Source organism: Sinohyriopsis cumingii, chromosome 10, assembly GCF_028554795.1.
Source record: "Sinohyriopsis cumingii isolate HCF-2022 chromosome 10, ASM2855479v2, whole genome shotgun sequence".
NCBI classification, from domain to species: Eukaryota; Metazoa; Mollusca; class Bivalvia; order Unionida; family Unionidae; genus Sinohyriopsis; species Sinohyriopsis cumingii.
The window spans coordinates 30,497,341-30,519,665 of NC_142970.1; the positions used below are offsets into that span (position 1 = coordinate 30,497,341).

At 34.0% G+C, this 22,325-nt stretch overlaps 1 protein-coding gene across 7 annotated transcripts in view; it reads right to left on the reverse strand.

The window, feature by feature from the left end:
• LOC149789830 (anoctamin-4-like) overlaps positions 1 to 22,325 on the reverse strand; it is a 190,558-nt gene that overhangs the window by 110,335 nt on the left and 57,898 nt on the right. For all 7 annotated transcript variants that reach the window (XM_089971827.1, XM_089971825.1, XM_089971822.1 and 4 more), the window contains one exon: positions 18,739 to 18,912. In XM_089971827.1, the coding sequence (XP_089827953.1) occupies positions 18,739 to 18,912 (174 nt within the window). The remainder of the gene's footprint in view (positions 1 to 18,738; positions 18,913 to 22,325) is intronic.

A 22,325-nucleotide genomic window follows, 5' to 3' on the forward strand; every position in this document is an offset into this window, starting at 1 on the left:
TACCAATTTTAACAACAGAAAAGATATTAAACTAAAGCATTTAAAGCCTGGATCCTCTATAATAATAATAAAGTACATATAATAATAAACTCTACTTCATATGGGTACAATCCAAAAGTCAGTCAAACACTCCATCAAGAAGTGGTTAACAGTCACCTACTTTTCAATAAATGTAAATAGACAGTGCAGTTACCGGAAACAAGAATTCTCCTGAATACTGTCTCACCTGTTTCACTTGAGTATATTCTAAATGCCAAGCAATGTTACAAGAACAAGAAAAGTATTTCACTGTGACCACATTTTCTGGCTTTATTATATTTCATGACAGTGCAAACAAACATTTAGAAATAGTCAACAATTTAACATAATCAGTAATGTGTATAAAGTAGGTCAATGTTAACTAGTTTTACTACTGGCGTGTTGTACTCCTTCAAGGCAGATACATCCATGAAGTCTCATGACAGTACAAATGTCAGAAAATTAAATGCTTACTGCAAATATTTTACAAAAATATTTGAGCATGAAGTAGGTCACTGAGACCTACATTTTCCTATGATAAGTAGTACCCCTCAAGGTGAATGCACCCATCAAACTTGACAACTGTACAAACAGTTGTGTCTGATAAGTGTAACTAATTGTGTTTGTGTTTTAAAAAAGATGCATGTACCCACAGAAGACCAAAGTGGCAGCCGACTTAACTTGAAAAACAAAATGGAGATGCACAGTAACAAGAACTTTGATCGCTGCAAGGAACACAGCTCAGAATCAACACAAATCTTTCTTAAGAAAAAGGAAAAATATGTACAATGTTTGTACAAATGTGTTGTGTGGTGCTGAACATAATGTCCAAAATTATCATCAGTGACAAGGACTTTGACCTGGGAACTACTAAACGTTTAATCAGTAGGGTTCTTCCTGGAAAAAAGAGGAAGAAATATACCAAAAAAATTATTCTGTTGTCTAGCTTATCACTCTAAAATGAAATGCAAAGGCAGTATCTATTTTTAACAATAACCTTGCCCATGGAGATATTTTTAAAAAAAATCAACCTGGTTCTACTTTGAGCTGAGGGAAACACATGTACCAAGTTGTGTTGAAATCTGTTCACTATAACTTAAATTATCATCCAGAAATTAAACACAGAACTTTTCAGCAGCAATGACATTGACCTTGGATTAACTAGTGACCACTTGATCAATAAGGCTCTTCCTAAGAGAATAAATGTACAAAATTTCCTTGAAATCTGCCATGAAGTACTAAAGTTACCATCTAAAAATGATACAGATACACTAGCTCTACTTTCCCTTAAATTAAAAGGGTTCCTTTTGGGACTAAGCAAAACTCATAACAAGCTGTTTTGAAATCTGTTTACTAGAACTTAAATTATTATCCAAAACTGAAATGTATAGGAAGAATTGATTGTCAGCAAACAGTGAGCTTGACTTTTACAACTAAAATGATGGTGTTCTTCCTTTGTCTAAGGGGAACACAGGTAACAACTGGTGTTGAGATTGTTTCACTAGAACTTAACTGAATTTTGTATAGAAAATTCAACTTTTATTATAAGTGTCCTTGACCTTAGAGTTACCAACACCTAGATCAATTGGAGCTTTCTCTCAGCTAATGGTAATAAATGTACTAAAGTCAATTCGGTTAAGTAGAACATAAGTCATCATCTAAAAATGAAAGGCAAAGCCAGAACATGTTTTAACAACAGTTACCTTGAACATAGAACTACAGACACCAAAATCAACAGCCTTGTTTTTAACTTTTTGCTAAGGAAAAATACCAGGTTGCATTGAAATCTGTTCTCTATGTAAAGAATCTAAATTGGGTAATGATTTGATATTAACTGATTCTTGCTTGTTCATCTTCACTAACCAAGGTTTCAATGTGTTAACCCTGTCTACATCTCAGCAGATCAATCAGATATTCAGCACCCATGTCTGTAAATTTCACTGCCGCATCCATGATCAAGACAAGGGGAGCACACATCTGGAATGGACTCGTAAATAATCAATTTTCCATGCCAGTCCATATTTGTACAAATACATTCTTTTTTGCAAATACACCTGTACATTCTTTACCTTAAATACACCTGTACATTCTTAATTACCTCAAATACACCTGTACTGGTTTCAGTCACGTACGTAGTTCAACTTTCAATGTTAAACTTATAAAGTATCCTTTTCAAGTCAATTGCCTCCATCATTTATGGCCAATGTACAATGCACCATTGTGTCATGCTATTGGTTGTTGTTGTTGTTGTTGTTGTGGGGTTTAACGCCATTTTTCAGCACACGATAGGCTATACATGGCAGCCAGTATTAATGCTGGAGGAAGAACCCGGGAAAACCCCGGAAAGAACCACCGACCCACGAGAAGCTACTGGCAAGCTTTCTCACATACCCACATTGGCTGAATCTTAGACTCGAACCGCCGCAGACAGAGGTGAGATGGCAGTGATCCGTAACGAAGAGCGCTTTAGACCACTCGGCCACTCGGGGCCCCTGCTATTGGTTATTTGGCATTAGATTCTAAGGGAGACAACTCATGAGACCCAATACATGAGCTGTGTGTGTTTGATTTGGATTTTTAATGTAGCTTTAACAATATTTCAGTCATATCGTTAAGATATCTGCATTGTGACAGTTTATAGTGATGTCTAGCACTGGGGCATCATGCCGCAAACATGTAGCATCATGTCCCACCCAGTCATATTATCCTGACACCAGGGCGACCAGTTCTAATACTAACTTCTTAATGCTGAGCGCCTAGTGAGGCAGCTGTTAATACAATTTTTAGAAGTCTTTGGTACGACTCAGCCAGGGCTAGAACCTGCAACCTCCCACATCCGAGGAAGACTCTCTAACCACTAGGCCACCAGAGTGGTCTCCAATATATGTCACTAGGACAAAGCACTAAAATATCTGATTGATTCACCAAGGTGTAGATAGTGTCAATATATCAAAACTAGTGATGATGTGCTTACTGAACTAACAATGTCTGCATCAAAACAGAGACAGCTTAACTCACTGACCCCTGGAAATTTTTTCATTTCTGACTGAAATGAGAGTAGGAAACAATTTTTTGGGGTTAATTCAGAATACATCCAAACAGATCTGCCTCCAGGCAATTTTCATTTATCCAGATGCCTAGCTGTGTTAAAAATGTTGCTCTGGAGGCTATTTTGCTTGTACATGTACAGAAAGGTTAAAATTGGGAGTTCTTTCTTTTCTTTTTCTTTTGCTTACTGGACTTGTCATTTTCGTGTACTGGCCTATCTTTACTCCAAATCTCAAACATATCCAATTTATGCAAAGGTTTACCTGTCCATGTGTAGTTCAGACTGGTCTGCTTCAAGATCACAGGCCAGAAAATGTTAAATCTGGACACAAAATATGGTTCCATCAACTGGTGAATTTTTGGCATAAACAGTTGGGTCTCAAAAGTTTGGTTTTTCCTGTATTTTTTAATTTGAGTAGAAAGTCCGTATTATTTGGTATCAATGAAGAGCTACATATGTCTACTTTTCTGTAATGCTACCCAATTTGGTGTAACATAAATGATCTTCATGGTACTGAGCTTAAGTATGGTAAAACCTCATTACATGTAAAGATTGCATGCAGGGTTAATAGTCAAACATTTTTTAAATGCAAGAATACCCATAATGGTGCATGAAAATGGTAGACATCTTCAATCCCCCAAATGAAACAAATCAATGAAGTTTGGTCTAAGTCTGCAATGTAGAACTGATGTTGTTTGGTGAAAATGATTTATCTTTTTCCTCTTGAGATGGATATATATATATATATATATATATATATATATATATATATATATATATATATATATATATATATATATATATATATATATATATATTATTAAGTTGCACAAATGTACATGCAACAGTGTCAGAGAAATGGAACCAGATGCAAACAAATCTTCAGACACATGGGACATTGTTGCCAATGACAACAAGACCAACATAATAGTAATGCCTATGCCTTGCCCATTCCTAGCATGAGAAAAAAAATTCAGATGTTTGAAAGATAAATCTATTGATATACAGATATCAATATTTAGCAGCAGAATAACACTTATAAATGTAAAAATGTCAACAGAAATTGTTTAGATTGGAGATTTTTATTGGATACCTTATCAACTGTGAGACGACCTTATCAAATGTAAGACCACTTTATCCTAAGTTCAATAAAAACAAGTACAAATATAAGTTAAAACACATAACAGTACAAAATAAAAGAAGTTAATGGGCATAACTACAACTTATTGGGTAAAGACAGAAAAGACACAGTATGAAAATCAAAGCAATGTGAAACACTAAGTTACTGCATATGTACCACTAAAACACTTGTGATAAATTATACAAACACAAAGACAAAAAGATATTAAGACACTGAAAATAATTATCCATAAAACAACTAAAAGGGGTTAGCAAAATTAAAACATTAGAGCACCCTTTTTATACAGGAGATAAACATTACAATGAAACTCATAAGATTCTATATACTTGTACTGCACTTATTTTTTTTCTTAAACATTTTAAATTAGTGGATTGTACATCTAGTTTAAATTAGTGGATTGTACATCTAGTTTAATTAGTGGATTGTACATCTAGTTGGAGATCATTCATTGCCCTGGATCCAAAATACTTAAAATAATTGCTCTGCTCTCCGACATATTGTACATCCAGTTTTACAACTCATTCAGTATTCTGGGAAATCAAGAACATTTTTTATGTAAATTGGTCTATTAAGTGTTTGTGAACAAAGCTGTGCACAACCTTCCACATTATGTGTGACCTTCTGTAGATAAGCTGTTCTAAAACACTTTGAAAATTGAGCTGATTCAGTATATCAACAGAGTGAGTGAAGTAATGATGGTTTAAAATTATACTCATTGTGCCATTTTGTATTTTCTTAAGTCTTTCAATATAAGTTTTCAGCAGACTACACCAAATATTAGAACAATACAAAATATGTGGGAGAACACAAATGTTGTAAAAGAAATTCCTTCTTTGGTTTGGAATGAAAAAGAAACATTTTTCTAAATCCCAATACATGTATATCTATTTAATTTGCCAACTGCTTTCTGTAATTGTTGTAGCTTAGTTTTTGTCTTAAGTAACATTTACTAGTTACAATTCTTGACTCTTGAAACTGTTTCTTTGTTGAGTTTAACAGTAGTGTTAGCATAAACAAGTTTTCTTTTCCTGTTGTGTAGAACAAAGGAGCACTGAGTTTAAAAAAGTTTGTTGGCATTCAACCATTCTGATATCTGTAAGTTCCAACTAAAAAGCTAATTTTATTTGCCAACACTTCTGTCAGCATTTGCTTTTGCCAGCAAAGTAAATAACAGCATTATCTATGTACATCGTTATGCCGCTTCTTAAAGAGTAATAGGTCATTAAATAATTAAAAAACAAGAGGTCCTAGGATGGAACCTTGGGGAACACCAGTACTGATGCTAACAGGTTACCATTTACTTTTCACTTTTGATAGATACAGTATATACTCCCCAATAAGTTGAGTCAAACTACAAACTGCACAGACACAGATCTGCTGTCACTTAATGTGCTGACAGATCTGGGTCTGTGCAGTTTGTTAGGAGTAATCAGTAGAACAAACAACATGGACCATGATCTGAAGGAGCATTATGCTATGGCAGACCAGGATCTTTCTTGTTTGTAGTTTCACTCAACTTATAAGTGAGTATATATGGTACACGCATTCACAAAATCAAAAATTCAGTACCCTTAATTTCATAATGTTTGAATGAAGTGAATAAAGTATAGTGGCTTTGTTTGGATAAAGGGCTACCATTCCCATTTTATGCCATTACTGTATATGTTTAAAAGACATGCAACTAATCTTAGCCGCTTTCTAAAGCCACATTGGACAAAAATGAAATTATTATATGTAAAACAGAACTAGAGCAGCAAATGAACAAATGAACAGCAGCAAATGAAAAATTCACTCTAAAACTTTGGAAAGTGGTGGCTGAACAGATATTAACTGACAGTTACTTGGATATTATTGACTTCTTTTCTTTAAAAAAAACTCAGATGAATTACATACATTGTTTTCTCATGATGTTTGCAATTGTACCTGTTCCTAATGGTGTTCAAGACTCCAAATAAGACAGGTATATTGTTAGTATATCTATATTGTGTGCTTAACTTTTGTCCATGATTGCAGATTGTACTTTAAAATATTTCATTTGTTAATAACATTGTTTGCACAGCTAACTCTTGTCCATGATTGTAAGTTGATAATAAGATGCTGACATAGCTTTTGAGTTAGAATAGTTTGATGGAATTTTCAAATCAGAAATGACTTGCATCTATGGAATTTCCAGAACATTCTACTGTTTCTTTTAAATGTATATGTACTGGACCTTTGTAAACAAAGCATCCATTCCAGTTTCATTATAGTCTCATGATCAGTCTCTGGATTCATTTACAGTCGTGTTTTGATATATTTCAAGAGGAATTATTTACATCATTTATTGGAATTACTAAAGTGATCCTTGACTTACAAATTAATTATTGTGAATTTATTCAGAGACATTCTGGATTGAATTACTGGTACATCAGAACAGTCAGGACTATTGGCATTCATTTGGAACATTCTATACTTCTGGACTTGTAATAGGTTATTTAGAATTTTTAGGAATTAGTTCACCATATTGTAAGTGTTTCTTAAATTTAACACTTTGTAACTTAGAAAAATAAATAATTTGTTGATTTTACTTAAATTATTGGTTTCACTTTTCTTACTCTTTTAAGACCCAGAGTCATAATATATTTTCAAGTGTTTCGATTGGTAGTTATCAATACCAGAGGTGTTTTATCAGAAAAGTTTTCCATTATGCTTGAAAACTCTGCAGATACACCCTAAAAGGTAACAATATCTGCAAATAACACAATGACGATTATATGCATTTTGGAATATTTTTAACAAGAAAATGAAAATATACTGAAAACATTGGCAATAGACTTAGAGTCAAAAATTCAATTTCCATTTAGTTACGAGATGTGATACCAGTGTCTTTGCTTTTTGACAGAATTCTTTTTTATCATAGATCATATTTGTCTGCCGTCTTCTTTAAAGTCACATTTGTTTGCTGTCATCATTAGAATCTTTAATATAAGAACAACAGAAATGTTTTATATTTTTGATCAAATTGTTGCTTTTTTAAAAAAAATAAATATGCCAGTGTTCAGGTGTATTCAAATCTAGTGCTTTTGTTAAACAAAATCTCTTTCACACTTTTCTCAGTTAAGTTCATGTTGTTTTTTGTTCTTTAGTAGGGCAATGTTGGTTTTGGATATTGTTGAATAAAGATGCCATGATGTATTGATATGGTATGGAGGATGGATTGTTCTTCTCTATGCAGACAGCTTCGTTAGTTAAAATGTGATGATCTAGAGACTAATGGGGTGGGGAGTACCTGAATTGAAATATCTCTTTCCCCATCAAAGGCAATACTCATATGTTCACCTTACATGCCACTAGTTCTAGAGAAGCGTGGATCAATATATTTAAGAAAATTTCAGAAAAGCCTTACTAAAGATTAAGAAACTATCAAATTAGGTGATTTTAACACTGACTAACTCCACCATTAACGTGGATAAGTAACTTTGAACTTACAACTTTACCCATTTATTTAACACCCCATCTGGAGTAACAAATAAAAGTGCTACTATCATTCATCATTTTTATAAACTAAACAACGTAAGTGAAATTAATGTGCTAGAGTATATAACTAGTCAAGTTCCAAAAACGTCTAAACATTATCACCATACTGAAATACAAAACATGGAATTTAAAGTTTGATATGAAAAAGTTCTTAAATGATTTAGTCTGCAAACCCATCCACTCAGTTCACAATATAGATGATGTCAATACTGCCTTAGTAAATGGTATAAGATGTTCAATATAGCCTTCGACAAGCATGCTGCAATTAAAACAAAAAGGGTCAAACACCAAATAACACCCAAGAGAATTGTCACGTTTGCCTGCCCGCGATTACGTAAGTCAGGAACAAAGGAATGGGTTAGCAGCCATGGGTATAATTAGACCCTGTGGCTATCGAAGCGATTCGTGTTTGTACAAGAGCCCACATCGTTAGGTGTCAAAACTAACATGTAGACATTAGAAGCTTTGTTCTAGAACAAAGGACCCTCAATGCTGTTGTAAATCTCCCTGCTTTGACAGATGGCCTGAGGCTCGTCTGTTAATCTGTACCAACTGGGGTAGAATTGATATCCAATCGGAACTGAGGAAGGGTGAGGCCATCAATTCAAACCAGAATTTAACAGTCATTTGGGCTGGGAATGAGTTAGTCATTGTGAAGCATCATGCTGAAAGTTATAGCAATAGCTCCGAGGAAGCCACTCATGAATTGGCGGGAAAAACCTTGGTACATTCAAGGACAGAAAGCTTTGTAAAGGTCAGTGAGTTATTTGCTCGATTGTTGTAGAATGTTACGGCATTGTAACTGTAATTATGTGCAGTATGTATATTTACTTACTAGAATTGTTAGTATGTAGAATTACCTTTGTATTGTTTAATTTACAAGCGTACTTAAGAAATGAGCTATGATTATGTAGACTGCTAGCTTGTAGTTAGAATTAATATCGTAATTCGCTATCTGGTTACTTCGTGGTAAACTAGTGTATTTATTTATGTGATATTCTAGATTTTGCAATTGCTGAATTAAATTGTAACTTTGGAAATGGTTGCAGTGTGTAAATTTAAATAATATGGATATTTGGATATTTGTGTACACTTGTGGGAGTGTAATGTACAGAAATGCGTCTGACTGTTGTGATATTGTTCAGAATAATGAGATTAAGAATATATTCATGTAATGCAATTTAGTGATGTCTGTATGTTAAGTAGGATACTGCTCTTTATTGCAATGTTGTTTTCTATAAGAACATGTGTGGTTTTCAATGTGCACGAATGCGTGACCGAAGATGTAGATAGCCTTTATCTGATGATTGATTGTTGATTTAGTGTGAGCGAGATGGCTAACAAAACATGCTAACGTCCTTGTGTCTTTCGCAGGAAGCTTTTGGGGACAGAACTACCGGGTAGTCAAGTCCCAAGTCTCAGAGAGACAGAATAGAACAAGGCAGTAGGCAGAGAACAAGCCTAGTTGCTAGAGAAAGAGAGAGAGAAGGGGGAGGAGAAAAGGAGACAAAAGGGGAAGAGGATAGGAAGAATCGGAGTACGGAGAACGCCGGGAGGAGGAAAGGAATTGGCAGAGTAGAGCACAGATGAGTAGAAACCAAGTACAGGGGAAAGCCATCTCACACTATAATCACGTGATAAAATAGGTTGTTACATGGTCGAGAGGGAGAAGATTGGTTGAGAAATTAATATCGTTTCAATTGTATTAAATTGTTATTCTTTTGAATTTCACCTTTGTGTTCTTAATAATTTAACTGTCGGCATTGCTGACTGAGGGCTTGGAGCTTTGCCTCTCTCTATCACTAATTTCACTTCCTACAAAAACGAGCCAGGGTGGGAATTCCATAGTAATTCAAATAAATATTAGGAGCACCCCACCCCAACTCATAACAGAATGTTCGTAGAACGCCACAAGGATCACCCCTGAGATCAATGAGGCTAGGCACCTAAGAGATAATTCCACAAGGAAATGGACATGAACAACTGAAGAAAATGGAGGAATAAAGCTAAGCACCTGATAGATACAGCAAAACAAAAAGACTACTTTAAACGGGATATTGTTGAAAGTGAAAGTACCAAGACTGTGTAAGCATCAAAAAGAGCTGAACTCACCCATAATCAGTTGCCTTACCCACTGACTTAAGCAAAATCAAAATGATGACATAGCAACATCTGTGGAAAACATTTCTGAAATGTTCAATAATTTCTTCACAAGCATATCCAGTAAATAGTATTCAGAACCAGACTAACATCCCAACTGAGCTTGATGCCTACATATTTTTGTCCACAAGCAATGGATAATGATTCTATGATTGGGATTCTTTTCCTTGACTTTACGAAAGCCTTTGATCTTGTTGATCATGAAATTCTGCTGCAAAAGATGAACTGATACAGGCTTAACAATCCTTCTTTAAACTGGTTTAGATCATACCTAAACCAAAGGTCTCAAAAAGTAAGCATTGGCAATATTAGCCCAATAACTCACACTATTCATTCAGGGTCCCTCAAGGCTCATTTTTAGGCCCTCTCCTCTTCCTTATCTATAACAATGATCTACCATCAAATAATGAATCCACAAGTACAGATTTGTTTGCACATGATGCACCTTGTATACATCTAGTTCTGATACTTAAGTTATGTTTAAAAAAAATTATTAGACTTGGGGCTTATTAGAGTTAAAAACTGGGCACAACAAAATGAGATGGTAATTAATGAAGGCAAAACAAGATGTATGATTTGGGGGACATCACAGAAGCTACACAAGTTAAGGAACCCAGAACTATCTCATATGATAAATATCATCAGGTGGAAAAAGTCAAACATGAAAAGGTGTGTCTGTAGATAATCATTTACAATGGGATGACCATATTGATGAACTTGTTAAACACTGTCATCCAAAATTGCCCTACACTGTAGGATATTTACCTACAGAATCTCACAATCTATACTTCAATCTTATCTTCTTTCAACAATAGATTACTGCTGGACTGTATGGGGAAACTGTGCCAAATCTCAGCTTGACAGTATTTATCAACTTCAGAAATAGGAAGGAAGCATGCATTATTTCAGACGTATCTATTTATCATCCATCACAAGCATTGTTTACAGAACTAAAATGGTTCATAATATATGAATGGGAAGATTTGCACCATGTCTACATGGAGATACACTAGAGTATCTTCAGGATTTATTCGGGCATTTTTCAACACAGTACAAGTATTGAGACCAATGTTAGATGGAAACCTTCAAACACCAATACCAAGAACAGAGCAATTTTAAAAAAGCTTCCAATATTCTGGTACAAGTTTGTGGAACAAGCTTCCACTGCATGTAAAATCTGCTGAAAATATTACCATATTTACGAAGAGATATCATGAGCATATATGTTTTTCTAATAGATAAAGGAATTTAGTATTTTAATACTAAACATCTTAAAATAAACAGTACCGGTAATTACTGTTATCTTTCATGTAATCAAGATGTAGTACTTGACTAAATGAGTCACCCTCTGAAAATAAATTATTATTATTATCATTATTATTATTAGTAAATGATTAAAAATTATCGTACAAAATTTGACTAAATCCTTAGGAAGATATCTTTTATCTGAGAAGAATGTTTTTTTTTAAAAAGAGTTTTTAAGGTTTTTAATAGTAAGATACATTATATATGAAAACATCAGGGCATGTTAACATAAAAAATAATACAATTCATGAAATTATCTGTAGCAAAAATGGGTATCATTCCTGATGTGGTTTTGCTAGTGTCAAAGCTTAAAAGATCAAAGCAGGTAACTTTGTTGTGTTATTCTCATGGACTTAATTAAAACATTAATTATGCATGAGGTTTTACAAATGGTTGTTTTTAAACATTTTTCACAAACATTTATATTAAAACCACCAGTTACAATACAATCAATATTAATGTTGTGAGGGGGCAAATTTCTGTCGATCCATGAAAAGCACATTAGTTTGGGCCAGAGAACAATTAATTAGATTTATGGAGACAGGATGGACTATTAGGGACATGACTAACTTCAATTTCATAGTGGAACTGTCAAACTTGAAAAATTTCCAGAAACCGTTAGTCAAAAACCTGGAAGGTCACGTTGACCCCAGTTTTGGTGCCTAGATAAAAGGTGGTAAATATATATCATCCTGATTGGTTATGCTAAATAGGGGTGTGTTTCCCACATGAAATTTCCTAGTTGTAAATATTCCCCCCCAATCAAAAAATCTAATTAGTCAAAGCTTTGCTGAAAGAGTAAAGGTACAGGGGACTCCAAGAATCAGTTTGGAAGAAATTCTCTCATAAAACATTTGTCCAAGGGACAGGATGTCTGGAAGGTCGACAGACACAATTTTGGCGGTAGAAGTGAGAAACGCTCGAAAGCACAAAAAGGGAAAATAGCTCTTCAGACGTATTCCCAGAAGTATCCCCAGACATACCTATACGCTGATGTATCCACATATGTGTTTATCTACATGCTTACATATCCACCAACCCACACAAATTTTGAGGGCTGAAAGGAGGCAAGTCAGTAGGGAGGTTGGAAGAGAAAATGAGGAAAAAGGCGGAAGGATAGAAAACAGCTACAGTGAAATTCGAGTGAACCAGAGATAAGCAGGTCATGCAATTGTACAAGGCAACAACTTTGACTGTTCACTCGATTATATGATGAACTAATTCTATCAGTAATTATTACTGATCAGCTATTATTATAAATATATTTGTGTTTTGAAATTCGGTGAAAGATTTATTCCAAAAAGAAGTGTATCTTCCTAAGGTATTGTGTTATCACCACTGTTTATGTAATTGATTAAATTTTGATTTTCTATGTATGGGGGTTTGAGTCATTCTCGAATCGTTCTGTTCTATATATCTGCTCAGATCTCTATTTATTCTACCTATAAGTTTGCTTGATCCGGGCAATAACATCAAGGGCGATCATTTCCTAGATAACAAGAACCGAATAAAGCGGACACCTTGAAAGAAGGTACAATCCGCCAATCAGCCTTCACCCTTTTGAAAGAGAAGGGCGTTTACAAATGTCATAAAGTGAGTTAAGTTCACTGTCCACAGACAAATACCAGTCAGACTTTACGAAGAAATACATGTAGCTGTAATAAACAACAGATAATGAAACAGGATTGCATTTATTTCTTCTAATTTCAGTGTGTGAGTTCATGAAAATTTTCAAACTGTCCACCTGTTTTGCTTCTTATGTAACTCTGGCTTATAACTGAATCAAATATTATGAGAATCATTTATTGTGAAATAAAACATACAGTGAGGAAATGAGGAAATATTTTGATTTATATACTTATTTATTAGTCCAACTGCAAAGAACCAGATTTGTCATTGTAGAATGTGCTGGCAGATATTGACCTAATCAGTTTTAGGAGTTAATCAATAAAACGAATGCATAGGAACTGCTGATGTATTACGTGATGGCAGATCAGGGTATAAGATGTTGGTAGATGGGTTTGTCTTGTAACCAAATATATAAGGTAACAGAAAACTACCAAATATTACATGGTAATGGTTGATTGATTGATTGATTGGTTGATTGATGATGATTGCAGTTTTACAGCACACCAGCACTGCAAGGCTATTTAGTGAGATAGAAGAGGTTATATGCAAGATTATTTACAGTTGATAGATAAAAGGTTTATTATCGACCAGCAATAATAAAATCAAACAGTTAAGATCATAACAATGATGGGGACCCCAAGTCGTCAAGTGGTTTAAAACGCTCACCATTACGGATCATTGCCATCTCACCTTTGTCTGTGTGGGTTCGAGTCTTAAGGTTTGGCCAAGGTGGGTATGTGAGAAAGCATGCCAGTAGCTTCTTGTGGGTTGGTGGTTCTTTCCAGGGTTTTCCCAGGTTCTTCCTCCAGCATTTTTACTGGCCACCATGTATAGCCTATCTCGTGCTGAAAAATGGCATTAAACCCTACAACAACAACAACAAATCAAAACAGTGAGAGGGTAATATATAAAGCTTCCCAATCAACAGGCAATGAAAATCGTGTGTGTCAATGAATTTTTTAGATGACAAGGTACTTATTACTTATAAGGTAATGGAAAACTACCAAGTATAGAAGGTAACAGAAAACTACCAAATACATAAGATTATGGAAAAGAATCAATTATAGCAGGTAATGGAAAACTACCACAGGAAAGGATTTTATAAATAAGAACTATTCAAAATCGATTAAAATTTATCATATTCTTGAATAATGATACCTCTTGTTCAATATAAAATTTGTTACAATTCGTTGATTTTCATGTTCTATGTCCTGTGTTTGTCAATATTCCAACTGCACAATGATATCACCAACGTAAATATAAAGAAGGTGGGCTGACATCAATGAGCCTTGCAAAAACAATGACCCAGCTGTGTTGACGGATGTAAATATGTTATATTCAGCCTCATATTAGAAATATCTTGACTAATGCTTGTCAAACTTTGTCTTTTACTTTGTTTAACATCTTTATAATAACATGTCCCTGTGGTATAATAAAAAGTTATTTTAACTGAACACATAGACTGTTATTTTCTTTCTTGTTTTTTTGTGATGATCTTGTTGACAAAGTACAAAAACAATTTCCAAAGGTGATACATTTTCTAAATTAGTTATCAAGACAAAGGTTGAGCTCCATATTTTATCTGCTGATTATAATTTCTCTTTACCTTTGTTATTTGTTTAACAGCATCAGAAATACAATATAATACACTATCCATCTGTTCCTGTCCCCCTGGTCTTATCCACCGCAGACACACACACACCCCTGTTTTATCGCTGTAGAAATTATTCTTGTTCAGTAAAACAAGTCCAAGTAATTAATTTGTACCAGTTTATATCTTGCATTCTAAAATCAAGACTAGTTAAGCATCATTATAATGAAAACATAAAATCAACTGTGTTAACTTATTTTTGTACACGATATATATATATATATATATATATATATATATATATATATATATATATATATATATATATATATATATATATATATATCAATTCACTCATACAGTTCTGAATACCACACACAACACTTGTGTGTGTGTAAAGAAAAAGCCTTGAAGGAAAGAAAAACATAAAGCCTTGAAGGAAAGAAAAACATAAAGCCAAGTGATTTTGACATAATTCATTCCATCATGTAAAATGCACACATGTATAAATGAAATTATAGGAAAAATAAAAGCTAGATTTAATGCTCACAAAACTATAAAATAATACTTTGGGTGGGGATATGTTAATCATTTGCTTTTTAAGGATAGAAGTATGACCTTATTAAATCAAATTCTCATGAAAGAAGTCAGATAGATTGTTTATCTTAAAACAGAATAATTCAAAACTTAGCAAGATAATCTTTCCTACTGAAATCTACTTAAGAGTTGAGTCAACATGATAATCATTCCAACTGAAATAAGACCTACTTAAAAGCAAAGTCGATACGACATACTTTTATATATTGTCTGTTCACATTTATCTGACACCTGTTTATCCTGTAATTACTTGTTATACTTTGCCACCAATAGAATGCCATGCATGTTTGAAATGATAGTTGTTGATCACTATAAGAACTCCGACAGAACCATATCACTGAATGTACCCTGATTCAGACTTGGTCACTAAAGTTATTTTTATAGTCTGTCTCCTATCACAAGATTTTGTTCCGCAGTGTACATTAAACGCTCTCATGAATTCCAGTGAGACCAGATCAGTTCAAAACTAGTCACTAAATTATCCAATTTATGAAACCAAAATAGTTCAAAAACCAGTTAGCTAATATGTAATTTATCAAATTCTTATCTACAGCTCTATGGTAAAGTAAACATCTTGACATCTGTCACTGTGCAGAATGGAAAGTATGGATCATGGCAGGTTCCAATACAGTATATACTCACCTATAAGTTGAGTCAAACTGCAAACAACATACAAGGGTCTGTGTGTTGTGTTCTGCTCATTACTCCTAACAAACTGCACAGAAACTGATCTGCCAGTGCATTATATGACAGCAGATCTCGGTTTGTGCAGTCTGCAGCTGGGGTTGTCTTATAAGCAAGTATTATATAAAAGTATGAAAATCACAACAACAAAAATTCTTCTTTAATATTAGTTACATATACCATGCAATAAAACAGTCTACAAACTTACATTCTACTTACCAGAATCCATGTCAAGTTTGGGGACAAAAAAAACCATTTATCTCAACTGACAAAATTATCAGAGCATATGGTACTAAAATTCAATTGTATCCATTTTACTCTTGAATGAGCAAATTTAACTCACCACTCGACAATGTACTATTACTGCAATGGTTTGAATACTTTGAACACTCTGATTACCAAATACCATATATAGCTATGCAAAGCTGTCAGCATACCAAGTTTGTCAACATGTCAAGTTTGTCCAGATACCAAGCTTGTCAGCATGTCAAATTAATCTCCATACCAATCTTACCAGCATACAAAGTTTGTCAGCATGTAAAATCTGTCTGCATACCATATCAGCATGTCAATTTTTATCATACCATGTCTGTCAACATACCAAGCTTGTCAGCATACCAAGTTTGCTGGCATACATTTGTCAGTGTGTCAAGTTTGTCTGCATACCAAGCTTGTCAGCATGTCAAATTTTTCAGCATACCAGTTTGTCTGAATACAAATTTTTTCAGCATGTCGTCTTTTAGCAAGTCATGTTTGTTAGCATACCACGTTTGTCAACATGTCCTGTTTGTCAACATACCAAATTCATCAGCCTGTTAAGTCTGGTACAGAAATGTACAGCATGTGCATCTCCATTCATTATTGGATCATGCAGTACTTGCACCTATTCATATCTATGTTACTAATCAGCTTTAGTAAAATCAAAGAACCACATACTATTGTGGAACTGGTTGACTAATTAGACCATTTTAAGTTTCCAAGATCTATTTATACCTAGAAGCATTATTATAATGTTATGTTGGATAGCTCACCAAGGCCCAAAGCCTATGTTAGATACACAAAACTTTCTAAAAAGGAATTGTTAAGAATCCCACCTGTCAAGAGATTTGACTATAATTCATCTATGGAAAATGTACATGATGGAATTTTAAATGGCAGGGGGGTGGGGATAACTGTAGCATACTGTAGGGAAATGGTGAAAATCAAACTTGAGATCGTTTCTTTTAATTTAAAGCCTAACAGAAATCTATTTTAATCCATATCTTTCAAAGGTAATTGAGTGGAATGTATCATAAGAAGTCTCTTAGTGAAAACCCCAGGTAGACATAGCCATCCATTTGGAATGAGAACAGATAACACTGTTTCAAGTGCCAATATGCATCTTTTTCATTTATGATTAACTAGCCAACATTAAGATCGCTTCTTATGAAAACCCCATGTCAAAATGACTTTCCATTAAAGAGAAGCAGTGACAACAAGATTTTCAAGATGATCATTAGTATGGACATATTGGACATCTGATCGTCACCATTTAAATTTAGAATCAAGTAGACATTATAAGCAGTCTGGTCAAACCCCATGTTGATATGACTTTCTGTTTTTCAGGAGTGACAATTATAAAATTTTCAAGATGGCTGGTATGGTCACTGCTACTGTTTCCATTAGTACCAACTAGAAATCGTAAAAAGTTTTCTGGTGAAAGCACAAAGTTGCTATGACCAGTCATTTTGGTAGCCATAAGAAAATTTTCCAGATCGAAAATGTGGTGGTCATATAGAAGATCAGACTGGCACCATTTTCATTTAGAAGGAGTAGCAAAAACTACAGATGGCAACAGTGGCCGTCATAATATATGCAAAAGCTTCTGGTGAAATGACAAAAATATTTCAATCTGCTGCTGCAGCTGTGATATTGGGCATCAGATTGGCACCGTTTTCATTTATGACCAAGTTGACATCACAAAATGTCTTTCAGTGAAACCCCCATGCTGATATGATCATTCATTCCGAAGTAGATAAGATTATCAAGATGGCTAAAGTGGTGGCCATATTGGATCCTGATGCTACACCATTATCATTTAGGTCAACTAGTCATGATAAGAAATTTTTAAGGAAAAAACCCATGCTAATACAACCATCTATTCAGAAGGAGTTGCAAAAACTACAGATGGCAACAGTGGCAGTCATAATAGATGCAAAAGCTACTGGTGAAAATCCAATATCAATTTGACTTTTTGTTCAGGATGAATGGTGACAAAACTATTTCAAGCTGTGCTGCAGCTGTGATAATGGGCCTCAGATTGGCACCATTTTCATTTAGGACCAATTAGACGTCTGGTGAAACCCCCATGTCAATATAACAGAGGAGTAGAGGTAACAAGATTGTCAAGATGGCACCTCTGACAGCCATACTTGAAATCAGATTGGCACCATTTTCATTTAGCATCAACTAGACATCATTACCAGTCTGTCAGTACAACTCCCATGCCGATATGCTATCCATTCAGTAATAACCATAACAAACATTTTCAAGCTGGACACTGTAGTGGCAATAGTGGACATCAGATCAGACCCATTTTTATTGATGATCAACTAGACATCACGTCTTCTGGTGAAAATTTGATATGACTTTGCTCAGCAGTAGTATATGTAATAGCAAGATTTTCAAGAAGACTACCAAGGCAGCCATAATAAACATCAGATTTTGGACCAACAAGACATTAAGAAGTCTTGTAGTGAAAACCCCATCTTCATATGACTATCCATCCACAAGCAGTGACAAGATTTTCGAGATGGCTGCTTTGGTTGCCATAATGGATACCATTTTCATCTCGGACCAACTAGACCTCATGACTAATGTGTGAAGTTTCATGGCGATCTTTCAAGTAATTTAAGAATAGCAATAACAAGCATGTACTAACAGATAGATGGATGGATGACAGACTATCCCAAAAGATCTTCTGGTCTATAATCAATAGAGTTAATAAAACTGTATGAAAGCAAAGCCATCAGTACCTTATAACCAATTCAATGTGGAGTATAAACCTACCATTTTATCTTCATGCTCTAACTTCAGCCCCTCTTTCTCCAGCTCTCTCTCAAAATGTTTTCTTTTTTTCTCCTTGACTGTCTCATCTTCTCCTGTTCCAGGTTCATATGCCAAAATGTAGTCAATACGGTCAACACCATTGTTGAAAAACAAGTTGTCGTCATCTTTTGGATTCTATTTAAGAGATAAATAAATATTTCACAAATTACTTACAATGATCAACTTAAACTTGAGCATGGCCCTGCATCTGACATGCTTAAAACACTGACTCTGTACAAGGACAGGAATACTTGATATAGTCACATTTTTAACCAAGCAGAGAAAAGTTTTAACAATGTTATGATTTTCAGCAATACAAAATTAATTAAAACCAACACTTATCCCTAAAGCTAAATAACTATAAACCATCAAATATTAAACTTGTTTTTAAATTAATGACTATAGTAGTGCACATTTTATCAAATATTTTTATTGCATTATATTTTGTATGAAAAAAATGACCATTTCAATATTATCAAGTCTGTTCCAAACAATAGTGAACAAATCAGGTAATGAAAACAATATTTGCAAAATAATGTAATTTTTAAAACAGCATTTTCACAAGAGCTTTGCAAACAATATTAAAAATTAACTACTTGTCATTTATTTCAAATTTTGTATTTTACTTTCTTACAAATGTCTTTATTAATAGTTTCCATGTGCATAATTCGGAATCTCTATACACTGTTCATTATAATCAATAAAGTTGCTCTATCTGGAATACCTTGGAGGTGGCTCTACAAAAAACGAAACCCTTGCAAGGTATTGGGATAAGCCATTACTTACATTCAAAACATCATCAATGGAAATTAGGGAAAGGTTCTAGAAAAGGAATTAAAAACATCTGTGCAAAATTTCTGCAAAAACTATAAAATGAATACCATCTGTGTTTAATATTCTCTATGTAGCCACTAGTTGGGCATAGTCAATTCTGTAGATTATTGGCCATTGAGTCTTAATGACCTTTGTATTTGGTGAAGATCGGCAGTTTTGAATATAATATGATTTAGGTATGCTGATACCAATCCTTTCTTACAAGACTCACTATGAACATGACCTCTTACCCTTCAACTCCCCAAACATTAACCTTAAATGCAACTGTCCATAGAATTTGGCCAAGAAATTTATGCCAGAAAGCTATTATGCAATAGCCATTTATTAATGACCTTGACCTTTGACCTGTTCACTTAAAAAAATTAAGAGTCCTCTTCTGAACGTCAAGTACAAGCCTTCCACAAATTTTGGTGAAGGTACATGGTCTAGAACTAAGTACCTGCAGGGACTGTGCACAGAAAAATGCAAAGCTCATCAGTCATGCAAAGTTTAGATATAATAACTGACAGTCATCACCAGTGTATCAGCATAAACATAATAAGCTGTACAGCTTTGCTGGAAAACAAACAAAAAAGGAAACAGTAACTGATTCATGCTGATGCTTAAAGAAAAGTAATCTGTGTCTCTGATGCAAATTTGTGCCAGCTGTTTTACTAATTTCATGTTTAATCTATCAAGGCAAACTATTTAAGTACACATAAAGAGCTGTGCCACAACAAAAAAAACCAAAAAAAACAAATATTAGACTTTTTAGGAAATCGTTGTAAGATTAAACTAAACTAAAGGCCCATTAAAATATTTTTTGGTAATTTTTCATTTTTTTTCTCTAAAGCGAATCAAATCACTGAGCATGACTAGTCACCAAAGATCTTATTTGAACACAAGTACATGGAGTTTCTTAAACAACAGATTCAGTTTTGACAGTATAGTTCTATGAATATGTATAAACTCTTGATAAACTTAGGACTACATATTTATACAAAACATTACACTTGTATAGAATGTTTACTTTAAGAACAGTTCTCTAATTTCACATGCCTTGCAAAACTGTGCCAATTTCGTTCTAACAACCATATTTACTAATTGTGCTCGTGTTGAAAACAAAAGTCGAAACTTGTGATAAAATTAAACATTTTGTTTACTTTAAAGCATGAACTGTGAAAAAAACTAAACACTTTTACAACACCGACTAGACTTCAGCAATTTGTCTTACTCAAAGTCACCTCAATATCTGTTGGTCTTTGTCCACTAGTATGGCCACTCGTCTTTCCTCCATTATTAACAAAGAGTTCCATCAATATTGATAAAAGCAAATGCAGTGGTGCACCCCAAATCCCCTGAGTTGGGGATACTTTGTCCCCTTGTCCTACAAATCTAGTGGGCACTCACAATTTCAAAGAAAGAAAAATACATGACGAAAGGTCTCAAAGAACTTTAGATTACTCAGCTGGATGGCATCTGTCTAACAGAAAAATGCATTTGGCCACAAAACTTGGGTCAGTAGGATGCTTGTTTTAAACAGAATATTCCTCCAATGTACTTGACTGCATATATTATAAAAACGATGGTTTCAAGATTTCACTAATATCTCCATCTATATATCTGACACAAAATCATCATTTGTCCAATATTAATAGCTATTCATGAAACGATGCTTTATGAATGATGCTTTCTGTCAATGCTGGTAACATTTTGTGAAGGTTTTTTAATTTTTATTTTTAATCTTAATCCAAGTCTAGGGCATGGTCGTTTTATTGAGAAATTCCTTAACTTGTTGACAACTTTCAATGTTTTAGAAATGGCTGACCTACATCCTGGTTCTAATATTGTGTCTTAGCTTTTATACTTATGCCGTTTACTTGAAAAAATGATTCATTCTTGCCTTAACATCTTGTGCAGAATCCTTCGTATTGTTGTCTTCAGTTTTTAGTTTGGATGGATTTAAATTAATCACTGGAAATACTGTGCTCAATAATATTCTTAGACAGAAACATTAATTTGTAATTATAGTGAATTCAGAGAAGGACATTTTGGATTATATTATATCAAAAAGACTATTAGCACAGTAGCACATTTGAGACTACAGGCACATCAACACATTAAATATCAGAATTTATTTAGATTTCCACTGTAATTCAATTGGAAATCCACACATCTGGACTTATGATACAATTTTCAGGACTAAGAACTTTCAGGACTATTTGGGATTTAATTCACAATCCTGTAAGCTCTTTTTAAATTTCACTTTTTGTATTTTAGCGAAATAAATTATTTGTTGAATTTAACAAAACTTGTAGGATTTTGCTCTTTTCTGTTACTTGATTTGAGACCATAAAGTCATAAATGGCTGGCAATCTCTACTTCACGAGACCAATCTAATTCACTGTGCAATTTTAAACACATGCTACATGTGGCTAATTGGCACAGCTTGTTCTTGTAAAGCAAATAATAGGTCTGATTGAATAAGCTGAGGTGAAATATATACATGTGTGACACTTCCTATGCCATGTATTTGTATTTTAAAACAACACTTGAGAATGGAGTAATTCCTATATTAGCTTAGTCTCTAGTTTAGATCAGTTAATCAGATTAAACTGGCTAAAAAAACTAAATAAATAAATAAATTCTGTTTCACTGTACACAATGTTGGACATAAAAACGGAGTAATACACCTAAATGGTGGCAATTTTCTAAGGTTATTCATGTGAGAGTTT